A 12,071-nucleotide genomic window follows, 5' to 3' on the forward strand; every position below is an offset into this window, starting at 1 on the left:
CAACCTGGAGCTCCTCACACCGAGAGCTGACTTGTATAAACCTTGCAAAACGTGCTTATAGTTACAAATTTGCATCGCTTGTCACCACTTCACCCTCCGGTTCCAGTGCTGACAGGGATACAGTGCGGTGCAGTTGATTCGTACCTCACACAACTTACACTGATGTAATGGCAACACTTATATCTGAGTCAGCTGCTTGTTTCTGGCAGCGAGGACAGACTGGGGCTCCTAATAGCAGGATGTGAGAAAATTACTTAATTTTAACCACTCGCGTTAAAGAAAAGAAGACTGATGTACGCTAAATATCTCAGAAAACGTTACAATGGTGGAAATGGGAAACCCCGCCCGGTGCTGGCGGACTGCCCTGAGGCCTCGCCCGGGGGCGGCGCGCGGACCCTCACGGCGGGCCGTGCCTCAGCGGCGGGGGCGCGCACAGCGGGCGGGGTGAGGACGCGCCCTCACGGCGCTCTTTACGGATTAAAAGAGGGCGGGGGCGGATTCCGCCCCGAGCTGTGATTGGTGCTGCGGCGGACGAGCCGATCCCGTTCGTCCCGAGGCTCGCGGAGGGATTGTCTCGAAGGGTGGAGCCTTCCATTGAGGACGGGAATTCCTAAGCTGCGATTGGCTTGCTGCCGTGTCAGGTTGGTGATTGGCAGCTAGAGGGGCGGGCAGGTGCTCATCCTGTGCGTGGCGATTGGTCAACAGGAGGGCAGCGGGGGCAGCGAAGAGCGCCTATTGGCTGCGAGGACGTTTCACCCTCCCCCTCGGAGGCGGGGCCGTGTGCGGAGAGCCGCGATTCTGTCAGTGTGGGAGCGGCGCGGTTGGGAGTGGACCGCTCTGCCGCTTCTCCCCGTCGCGGCCTTTTTCTCCTCCCTCCCCTCTGTCCCCTCCCTCTTTCCCTTCTTCTCCTTTCCCTCTGTCTTCTTGCTCTCTCCTGGCAGCGGAGGCGGCGAAGTGTGATGGGGGAGGCCGCTTTCTTTCCTTTCCCCCGCCCCGCGCTGCGCTCCTTCGCCGGCCCCAGCCGCTGACAGCGCCGGCGGCCCCGCACCGCCCGCGGCCCTCGGACCCCCGCGGCCATCCCCAGGTGAGGGGCGCTCGGCGCTGAGGGAGCGCGGCCCAACGGCTGCGGGAGGAGGGGGACGGCAGGCGGGGAAGAGCTCTGTGCCGGGAGCCGTAAGGCGGAGGGGAGGCCGCTTGTTTACGCGCTGCCCGGCGGGGGGAGCGGGGGCCGCCGCGGGTGGGCTGCGGCTCGGGGAGCGGGGCGGGTGCGGGGCCCGGAGCTGTTGGGGCAGCGCTGCAAGGCCCCGCCTCGGCCCGGCCTCGCCTCTGTCTGGTGCGGGCGTTCCGTCCCGGCCACGCTTCCGTCCCCGGCGGTGCGGCCTTTTCCACGCCCGCATCGCGGCCGCGGGTGTCGCCGCGGTTCGCCGTCCTTCGGGGCGAGCGTCGCTACTCGGGATGCAGGCGCGGCCCTTGCGCCGGCCGCGGGGTGTGCGCAGCCGGAGGGATGGATGGATGGGTGGATGCATGGATGGACGGCGCTTCCAAGGCGCCCGCCTTGTGTCTGAGCAGCGCCAGGTAGGGGGCTCTGCCCCTGGCTGCAGCGCGGCGCGGTTCGAGGCAGCCATGTTGGGATGGGGAGCTGCCGGCGCTCAGAGCCGAGGCGGAGTGCCGGGCCTGGCACCTCGGCGTCGTGGGTAGAGTTGGGGGATTAAGCGGGGAGCGACATTCCCTGGGTGCTGATGGCGGCTTTCTGACCGCTCTCTTAATCGCAGAATCGAGCGCTGAAAGACATCTGTGCTGTTTATTTATTTATTTTTTAAGAGTATTCTCCTCGTTTCTGTCTCCTCAACTGTTTTTGGTTATTGTACAGCCCAGTACGTTGGTGCGTTGGTAAATACCCACATGTTTATACCATCTGACTCTCAGGGTGCTACCAGATTGTGCACCTCTTTTATCCGGCATCGCTGCTCTATAGCGAAGTCCCAGGGCAGCAATTTGTGGTGCATGAGTTCAGCTGATATGTCAGGCTGTCAGCACTACCCAATCCTCAGAGCGGGACCTAAATTTGGATCCCCCACTGCCCCCCTGTTGGCAACCCCTGCTGCTCTGAACAGCTGTTTTGTGCACTTTCCACATACTAATCTCTGGGCCTGTTCCTTCCCTTCCTTTAGAGCTGATATCTGGTTAAGTTACACATGTAGGAAGCAATTCTTTTTGTTTAAAAGACTGGTAGGCATTTCATATTGTTTCTTGCCCGGATAGGACTCAGTGGTTGACTGTTGAATAAAAGCAATACTTCTTCTCTTGTGTGTGTGAACCTTGTTTTGGTATCTGCTTTGGATTGCTTACAAACATACTCGAAGATGTAAATAAAATTTTGACCCTTTTTCCTTGTCTCAATCTCAGAAAAGAACAATACATTCTGAATTGACTTATCAGAACTTCAGAATGCATCCAAGGCTCCAGGTTCCAATGAACAGCTTGTTTATTTATGCGTTTGGGTGGAGGCCCAGGTGTAGTTGCAGGTGCTTTGAGATCATAAGTGGTGATTGACCAGCGTGGTTGTGTTTGGCAGCGTGAATAGCAGAAAACAGACAAGGGATCCAGGTGATTTGTTTAATGATACGTTTTAATAATCAAACCCCGTGTGTGTCACTTGTAGGACTTGGTGGGTGGTGGATATCATTTAGTAATAGTCTGGTGTAAAATTAATATGTAGGCTTTGCTTTTGTGCTGACAGAGCTCACCAAATGCGTGGGTACTGCCAGGGGGGTATTGCATCAAGCACTCACACAGCTCCTTTCTTGATCCTCAGTTGGATTCATACAGAGCAAACACTGAAAGCTACACAACTGGTAGATCCTTTTCAAGATGCAGAATGATTCATTCTGCCGCAAACGGCGGCCTTCGAAGCCTGGAAGGAACGTATGCAAGACAGCTTCATTTTCTTAAGGTTGTTCTTCTAAATCTGTCCCACGGGCTGTGTTACACATCTTCACTTACTGCTGAAGTTGTATCTCCTCTTACTGCTCTCAGGCGGTGTTCTGTAGTACTCAGTGGTACTTCTGGGGAATGTGAACCTTGAAAAACCAGTCGCAGTTTATTTCTAGCTCCTGCGATGCTGCACAATGTGGTCCTGTTTCACCTTGTTGTATAATTCTGTGTGGTGAAGGCCTTCACTAACTGGTCATAACGTGTTATAAACTTTAAAAGAAAAAGGAATAGATTTATGGGAAGCCTGGAAAAATACACGGTCTTGGGGCTAGTTGTCTTATTAATTCAAACTAAACCTTCAATAGTGAGGTCTTCTTGTGAGCATCAGAAATCCACGGGCATCTGCAAGTAGGCATTTTGCTTCAGCTGTGAGAAGGGGTAGAACTGTGAGTGAGACAGAAGTGAATGTGGTGGTGTCTTTTTAGAGGAGCACAGAAGAGAGGGTTGGTACTTTTGGAAGTCCACCATTAGTTTTTGTGTTTTAGTGCCGTTGGATTTGTGACCTGCTCTGTACTTCTTCACAGCTGTTAGGAACAAGGCTGTCATTTAGCCGGTGCACGTGGAGCTGCTGGTGATGTCCTTCTCATGTTCTCTTGTGAATGTGGTGTTTACTCATGGAATTAGTTCCCCATAGTTTTGGTGTGTGGTTTGTTGGGAGCGCTGTTTTCTGCGGGTTGAAGTGACACCGCAGTCAGGTTGCTTAAGGCGCTCCAAGAGGACAGTTTGCTTCCACAGTCAGCGTGGTGTTCTCCAGCTGCTGTTTGATGGGAAAGCCCTGCTGGTGGTGAGGCTGTTCCTGCTGGTGACCTACACTGCTCTGGAACTGCGTTCCTGTGCCTCTCAGCCTGTGCTAAAGAAGCCTGTTCTGATGCCATCCCTGATGTTCTGTGGCTGCTTCTGGTAGTCTGAAAGGTTAAAAAAACAAAAACAGTAGAAGGGAGAAGCTTTTGATTCAGTATTGTACAGATCTAGCCTAATGTGTATATATACATTTAAGCTCCTTTTCTGTGGTTTGCTGGGTATTTTTGAAGATATGGTAGGAGAGGTCCAAGATGGCTATTGTGCAAGACAAAGGATTTGCACAGAAAACCTCCAGGTCAGTCAGCTGCTTATCATGCAGCAGGATGCGTTCCTGGAGCTGCAGTTTCCCTCTGCTGCCAGGCGCTTTGGAAAGCAGTTCTGGCAGTTAATGCTGTTGGAGGTAACTAGCATTACATGGCCTTGTATCACCAGGAGCTTTGTTTTCCATAACGTGTTCTGCTGTGTGTAAGAATAAAGTGCCCGCTTGCATCTTTTAATTTTGCTTGCTCCAACAGTAGATGATAAAAACGTTTTTACTTGTCCCTCGATTGCCATTTGAAAATAGCAGTTTGTCTGAGGTGAGAACTCTGCTCACTCCTTGTCTCTTTGCAGGGCCTTCCCGTGGCACTGTGTTGCTCTCACGGCTCCCTCGGCCAGTTGTTATGGGTGAGAGCTGGATGGTGCCCTGCGAGGTGGTTATAGGGTAGCATTTAAATAGCAGATACAGTTATGCCTTCCACTAAGATATTTTTACACGCTATCTTATTTACAACCTTAGTTCTTTCTTTTGCTGAGCAGTTAAATCAATGATGTCTCAAAGGTACCTCTGATGGATACAGCATCTCTGAATCCCCAGTTCCCATTTCTGCTTTAGTCAAATGTATCTCACAGACCAGGCATTTACCAGGAGCACTTTCTGTTGTGTTTGGTTGTAAATGCTTTCCCTTTAAAAAGCAGCTGCTTGCAGCTCTCAGTCCAGCAGAGCCGAGCTGTGGTTCTGAGGTGCACACAACTTCTTAAAAAGCACATGGATGATTCTTCCACTCCGTTGTGTTTCCCAGCTTCCTATGTGTGCTGGTTATCTGCAGAGATAGAAGCAGTCCTCTGAGAGGTATTTGTGTGGAAGAGTAACATAAAGAACTTTGAATGTAGCACTTCTCAGTATGAAGGGAAAATCCTTAAATTTCCTAAATGCTGTTATAAGAGCAAACTGTATTGCTTACACATCTCTTCATTATTGCCCTTACTTCCATGTATTGGTCCTTGTCGTGGGTTTCATGTTAATATTGGTAGGTGGGGGGAAGGAAGATGAGAACCTCCCACCCAGCCCGTGTTGGGTGGCGTTTCCATAATCTAAGCCCTGACAAATCAGTCCCCAGTTTTCTGTTGTCCCGTGGTGTACCACACCCTCTGGAAGCTCTGCAGCCTCTTTGATTTCTGCAGCCTGGTGAAGTATAAACCGCTGAGCTTGAAGTTGGGCACAGCGCTGTGAACTTGGTGCTAACAGAGACTCTGCATTTGATAAGTTGCGTTTTGGAAGCAGAATGTTGAGTTGGCCATGTGTGGCAATGTTCTGTGCTCTAGCAGCAGTTCTCAGGGTCAGATAAGTAATGCCACCAGGCTGTATCCAGATTAGTCTATTGCTTAGCTCTCCTGAGGGCACAGGTACTTACCCGGGATCGAATTAGGAAGGGAGAGCATCGTTTCCACTTGGGAGATAATCAGGAGAAGGTGATAATGAAGGTTTAAACTTGACACACACACACACACACACACACACACTTTGTCATACTTAACCTCTGTGAAACACCCACAGAATCTCTTTCAAACTTTGCAAATCATGCAATTCATTCCCATTACCTTTTTGCTGTAGTCTGTGTTTAAGTTTGTAGTGCAACTTCTTCATCTGTCGCTAATGCAGAGCTGTAATAACTGACTGTGTCTGCCTTGGAACTGCTCATTGTACCACTTTGCTGTATCACTGCAATACCATTGAAATCCTGTTGGTTTGTGCCTATGGGTATTCCAAACCTTGTAGTCTGCTGAGAGACCTCCATTACCTGCTGGAATAAGGAATGCTTGCTGCTGCTGCTTGGTGGAGTAATTGAATTTCCATTTTCACCATGTGATGACATTAATGAAGTAACGCAGTTTTATTAAAAGCTTGTCCTGTGTGAAGACGTCACTGCTTGAATTGAGCACTTACCTACCAGCTGGAGAACTACAGAGCTGGAAAGCTTCTGCTTTTGATCTGCTAGTATGCTTTGTGATCTTGTAGCATTGTGATTACACGACATGGATGTTTCTTTGGATGTGTGGAGTACAGCAAGCCATGAAGCAAGCTTTCAGGTTTTCAAGGCCTTGAATGCTGAGAAGTGCAAAGTAGAGTTCTGTCTGTTAACTTGGGTTCAAGGTAGAGATGGCTCTCTTGAGTATGGCCGGATTCACCTCACCACTCAGTCCTTTCTTCTGCAGTGGCCGTGGCAGATCTTTAGAATACATGGGTAAACCAACTGTATCATCATATCTTCTCAATGTAGCCTTCCAGGTTCCAGACTGTGGCAAGGAGACTTTGGTAGCCACAATGGTGGCTTTGTTTTTTACTAGACCTGGATGGCTTCCTTTTGAAGTCTATCTTATTGGTTCTTGAGCCTTGAACTTCAATACTCACAGTATCTTGTGGCATTATATCAGACTTCTTAATGGTAGACTACATGGGGAAACTTCCTTCTAATGGGAAGGGTTGTTTGGGCGCAATGCAATTGAACCCAGCATTATTGTCTCTACATTGCAATAGTGTATCAGAGGGACATGCCTTGAGGTTGGGGTTGTGGGTGTGATGAATAGTTTGCTACATACTGAAGTGCTTCATCACTGAGATGTGGTAGGTAGCATTTGAACAAGTGCTTTGATAGTAAATGAAGATGAACTCAGTGGTCAACATTTGCGGAACACAGAGATAGTAATATTAACCTGAAGGCAGTAATTTTGGATTCCCCTTCATCCCTATGGAATAGCCCTTTAATCACTAGATATACAAGTAGTTAATGAGTTCCTTTTCTTTTTTTCCTTTGGGAAAAGGAGTTTCCCAGGAGTGCAGAGGGTTCTTTAAGGTTGATAGCTGCACCCTTTTGTCTGGATTGGGGTGTATTAAGAGTCAGTGTGGGATGTCTCATCACACTTGTGTCAGTTTTACTCATATTGCTAATGCTTTGTGGCAGCAGGAGTTGACAGCTAGGGACCGTAGCTATGTAGTAGATAGCAGCTAGCTCATTCTGAAATCTAAGCAGCTGTCTTTACTGCTAAAATTATATTTGTTAGGTTAAGCCCAACACATGTTGCAACCAGATCTCCTTTTTGGTATTAGCGCCCCTTCTTTCTGGGAAGAAAACCAAGCAATGAAAACAAATCTGCTTATATGCTTCAAAAGAACTGCCTTGGATGACAGAAACTTTTGAACAGGGAGACGGCATGCAGGTGCTGTTAAGTGTATTTCCAGTTATGGCTTTGAAGTAGCAGCTTGTTGCATGGGAAGGGTGTTTGCAGGGAGGAGTTAAAGTCAAACAATTTCATACAACCCTTTTTTTATCAGCACAGTGAATGCAGGAGTTGTAAATAACCAAATTACTTTTTTCTTTTTAGAAAACGCCAGCAAGAAGGTAAACTTGAAGGATTCTGACCTCTTTCAGGTAATATCTCGACTGTACGACAAGCAGCCAGAATGTCGGGGGCTTCTGTGAAGGTGGCTGTTCGGGTCCGGCCCTTCAACTCTCGAGAAACCAGCAAAGAATCCAAATGTATCATCCAGATGCAAGGCAATTCAACCAGTAAGTTGATTTAAGCACAGAAAGGACTCTCTCCCTATTCTCTCTCCTTGATTAATCCCCTTTTTTTTATCGGACTAAACTCCTTTGTGTGTACTTCACAGCATCTAGAATTACTGTTTTAGTGAATCTTCTTCTCTTTTGAGACTGTTACAAACAAAAAGTACCTCAGAATCTAACTAGAAAGCTTAAATCACAAGTTTGTTACTGTTGTTTATGGTGTTTGCTTGTGAGGAGTTGTGAATTCTGCAGAAAGATTGGGATACCCAAATGAAAACCTCTTAACTTCACTATATTGGAATGACAGATGTAGAGGTATGTTACAGGCCACCGTATCATAATTCTTGTGGTGTGATTCCTGCCTGGGTCTGCTGCTTTCCTTCCTGGTGTGCATATTTGGCAATCTGTGCTTGTGTCAAGGAGCGTAATGCGAGTGAGAAAACAAAGGAGAAAATCCTGTTAAGTTTTAAGCTTTCCAGTCTAGATGGCAAAATAAAAGACTTAACACTTCTAATTTGTTAGAAATTAGGATTATTAAATCATTATCCTGGGTCAATTTACGATGGTAAGATTCATCTCAGGGTAACTGAACATGGGCATGCCATTGACTGAGATTTTTGTGCTTTAGAAGATCAAGGCCGTTTAGATACCATTTTCTGCAGTGTCACGTGTAGACTAAGAACTATACCTATAAACAACTCTTCTTACAGTACTTTTTACTGTCAAGTAATCAAGTAATATCTTCTTGCCTATAACCTAAGGAATTAGCATTCCAAGAGTACTGAGTTACTCCTCTGTTTGATTACTTGAATATTTGCTCATGCCTTTTAATAAAAAGGAGGCTGCATTCAGGCTTCCTCCCACTTCTTTTTTTCTTATCTGAGGCTGTACTTCAGCCTGCGTCTGCAGTGACATCTGGTTGTGGTGTCATTTAAATCATGTATGGTGTGTTTTACTTTCACTGAAAGTGAGGCATCACGCAGAAGAGGCTGCTTGCTTTACTGCTTGCAGTGCAGTAAACTCTTATATTTAGACCCCATGTAGAATATTGTCTGACAAAACAATTTTTATTGGATTTTCAAGTTGCCATTAAAAATGTGGGGAAAAAGCGTTTAGCAGTGATCTATTGCTGAAACAGATCCTCACATCCAAACATTGCACGCCAACTTTTAGGCCAAAACATTGCAGAGGGGAAGAACTGTGGACTCCATGAGATGGCATTCATTATGGAAATGCCACCGAGCTCTGATATACAGCAGCACTGCTGGGTGCCTCTGCAATAGGCTTTCGTATTGCTGTCATGATGTGACAGCAATCATTTTACAGGCTTAGGATTGTTGAACTCCAGGAGCTTGTGGAAACTATTTGTGGTACAGTGACACGGGTGACCACTGAAGCTCTGTCCATCTGTCAACTGATAGGGCAAAAACACCACTTCTGTTTCTGAATGCTGGAACTGCACTGCAGAGGCACTTGAATGCCCAAGAAACTGCATCAGCTTTCAAAAGGAGGAAAATACTTCATGATTTATGTAGTTGGAAACTTAAGTATGACTTTTGCTATATTTTGTGTTCTGGAAATGTTTGATCAGTGGCCTTTTATTCGGGTCCTATGGCTGTGATACAAGATGGGCAGTAGGACAGATGGTCAGGTTGAAGTCATCAGTGCTGTTAGAGACTGTGGGAAAGGAACCACCAGTTTCAGCAGTCATACATTCTGTCAGTTTGTGGGCTGTTCTTCCCCATATTGCCCTCTTTGAGGAGAAATACAGAAAACAGCTGTAGACAGTAATTTTCTTCAGTGAATTACATTTGATGCTATTATATACTCTTAATAACTAAGCATTTCTGTTTCAACTTATCCATAGTTTAAACTTTAATTAAGTAGCTTTGTGCGCTGGTAGAAACGTACAGGAATGTGTGGGTTGTGGCTCAATAATTGAACTAATGAAATATGCAGAAGTATCTAAAGCTGAACATAACGAATGCAGTAGTGCTCCTGCAAGAAGTGCTCTTGCCCTGAGTGATCAGGGCTTCTGCTTTTCCCTCTGAAGTAGGCAGTGTATGGAAACTTTGAAACCAGTACTTGGCACACCCTGCTTGTTTGTTTTGCTGAGTATTCTGACTTCTTTGTTGTTCTTTATAGTTGCAGAAAGCTGCGATCTGCGGCGTCTTGCACTTAAAGAATTGTCAGAGTGCATCACTATGTCTTTCTGTTTTTGAAATATACATTGCAGGAATGAAATTCTGCAGTCCAGCTGAAGTCACATGTGCTGACTGCATTAAGGGGCTGGTATTTTGGCAGAAAGCCTGTGCTGCTCAGATCGTATCTGATTGCAGATGGTATCCGTTTGAATCATGCTGTCAGAAGTTCTGCAGTGGAAATGGGAGAACTGAGGGTAGAATGGAAGACAATAGAGGGATTCCTAAACACAGGAGTTTAGGAACAGCAAAATTCTACTACTTAAGCACTTAATCAGTGAATGTGAAATGATTTCCAAAGACAGTGTAATGTTACCATCAGATTATTACATAAAAAACAAAACAAATGAAAGATGAAACATTTACGGAGAGGAACGCTTTTAAGAAAGACCATTCTTGTTTTTTGTTGTTAATATCTAACACCTTAGGAAAAAAATGACATGTTTCTAAAAGCATTTGCTATGCACACAGATTCAGGTGACCTAAATGCTTCGTTTTCATTTGGATTTCAGTTCCGAAGGGCACATGTGTATTGCCCCTTGTCCAGAGGCTGCCAGCAGTACAGACCTGTGCCCAGAAACCCATGCATACAGACCCACTGGGGTCAGGACACAGTGTAGCTGTGTTTGTAGCACTGCCCTTGGGTTAGTCAGCAGCGCTGGGCTTCCTGGTGAGGGATATGTGTGCCTGGAGGGAAAAGTTAATGGGCTCTGAAGACTTTTCATATTGATAATTAACTCCCTGGGGTGATCTCTCTGCTAGCAGTCCTTACGCTGTATAATACACTGTTCCTTCCCTATGCTGCTATTGTAGATAGAATATTTTCATATGGAACTTGATATCAGACTTTCAAGTTGCTTTTATGATGGTGTTTTGCTGATTAAAATCCCACACAGTACTGAAGCAGACTGGAGCTTCCACAATAACCCTAATGCAGTTTATCTTTGAGACAATTCCTTTTCATTTTCTCAGTCTTTAAATTTGGAGGATTATCTGCTTTTGTATTTCTTTAATTTACTGGATAGATGGCTTAATGTGCTTGAGGTTAAACTTGCCAGGAGCTTTTGGAAATAAGATTTCAATAACAAATCTTGAACCTCTGGATGTCAAGCATATCTTGTTTGGATATGTTTTATCTCTTGCTTTTTAATCTTTCCTTCAGAATGCTGTGCATCAATGCATCTTACCTGTAGTGTGTTCAACAGAGTCAATCCATTCCCTAAATTACTGTTTTCATGAGTGGGAAAACCATCCTGCTGTGTTATAGATGGGGTGAGAGGAGGGCTATAGATCTGAAAGTATTTTCTATCAGCATATATAGAATGTGAACAGCATGGGCAGCTGCTGCCTTGGGTGATTGAATCATAGAATCAAGATGAGCTGTTCTGTGTTCAGAGAGCATCCCAGTGTTGTGGTGGTCTTGTGGTGCTTTGCTTTTGTTTTTGGTGGGAATGATTTGATAAGCCTGCTGTCCATTAAAAAGAGCAACACATAAATAAAAGTTAAAGTGAAGCAGAGGTTCAAGTTAGCAGGTGCAGGACTGTCCAGGTAGTCCTGGGTAGCTGAGTCGTAACGGTCTGCTCTTTTAAAAAGCTGAACAAGGTATAGAAAAGCACGATGAAGGAAGGAAATAAGGAATTATTTTACTTGTATGTCCTCTGTAACTGATTGTGTAGATGAATTAAAACAGGTTTTGGTGTCTTGTGTGCACTGCAACCTGTGGGTGCCACTGAAAGCGATGTGTGTGCCAAGTGCACCTGCACAGCCGAAGTGTATCTGAAGGTGTGAGTGCAGCCAGCCCCTCAGGCTAGCACTGGTAATGGCCTGTCTGGGGCTTTTAACTCAGCATACTCGCTATAGCTCTGTGATGCTCAAAAGTTTTTTTGTGGACTGCTTAAGGTATTGTGTACTTAATGAAAGTAGGGCCAGTGGAGCAGTCCCACCTGCCAGGAACAATAGTTACAGCTGCTGCTGTAGGCAGATGGCAACTTGGGTTCTCAAGCAGGCGTCCTTGGTGGCAGAAAAGCTTTGTAAGGCAATCTGAGTTTAATTTATAGAGGCTGAGGGGAAAAATACAACTTTTTTTATTTCTAATGATTTGTTTTCATTGTGTGTTTCTAAAATGTATCAACCACTTTCAAAGAAGCTTACTCCAAAAGGTAAAAAACAAAACGAACTAGAATTTGCTGATCTTTTGCTTTCTCATTTAACTTTTGAGTCTTTTCTGAATGAAAAGGCACACTGAATGGAA

General features: G+C 45.9%; 1 protein-coding gene across 25 annotated transcripts in view; it reads left to right on the forward strand.

Moving 5' to 3' along the window:
- The first annotated feature begins 803 nt into the window (after positions 1-803).
- Positions 804-12,071, forward strand: part of KIF1B (kinesin family member 1B) — an 85,041-nt gene continuing 73,773 nt past the window's right edge. For 23 of the 25 annotated variants that reach the window (XM_040651332.2, XM_040651334.2, XM_040651340.2 and 20 more), the window contains exons 1-2: positions 804-1,084; positions 7,438-7,622. In XM_040651332.2, coding sequence (XP_040507266.1) covers positions 7,517-7,622 — 106 coding nt within the window. In that variant the 5' untranslated portion in view covers positions 804-1,084; positions 7,438-7,516. Of the gene's footprint in view, positions 1,576-5,083; positions 7,273-7,437; positions 7,623-12,071 lie in introns of those variants that run through there. The other 2 variants (XM_046903264.1, XM_046903263.1) reach the window with 2 other exon arrangements.

This window comes from Gallus gallus, chromosome 21 (genome assembly GCF_016699485.2).
Source record: "Gallus gallus isolate bGalGal1 chromosome 21, bGalGal1.mat.broiler.GRCg7b, whole genome shotgun sequence".
In the NCBI taxonomy this organism is placed as follows: domain Eukaryota; kingdom Metazoa; phylum Chordata; class Aves; order Galliformes; family Phasianidae; genus Gallus; species Gallus gallus.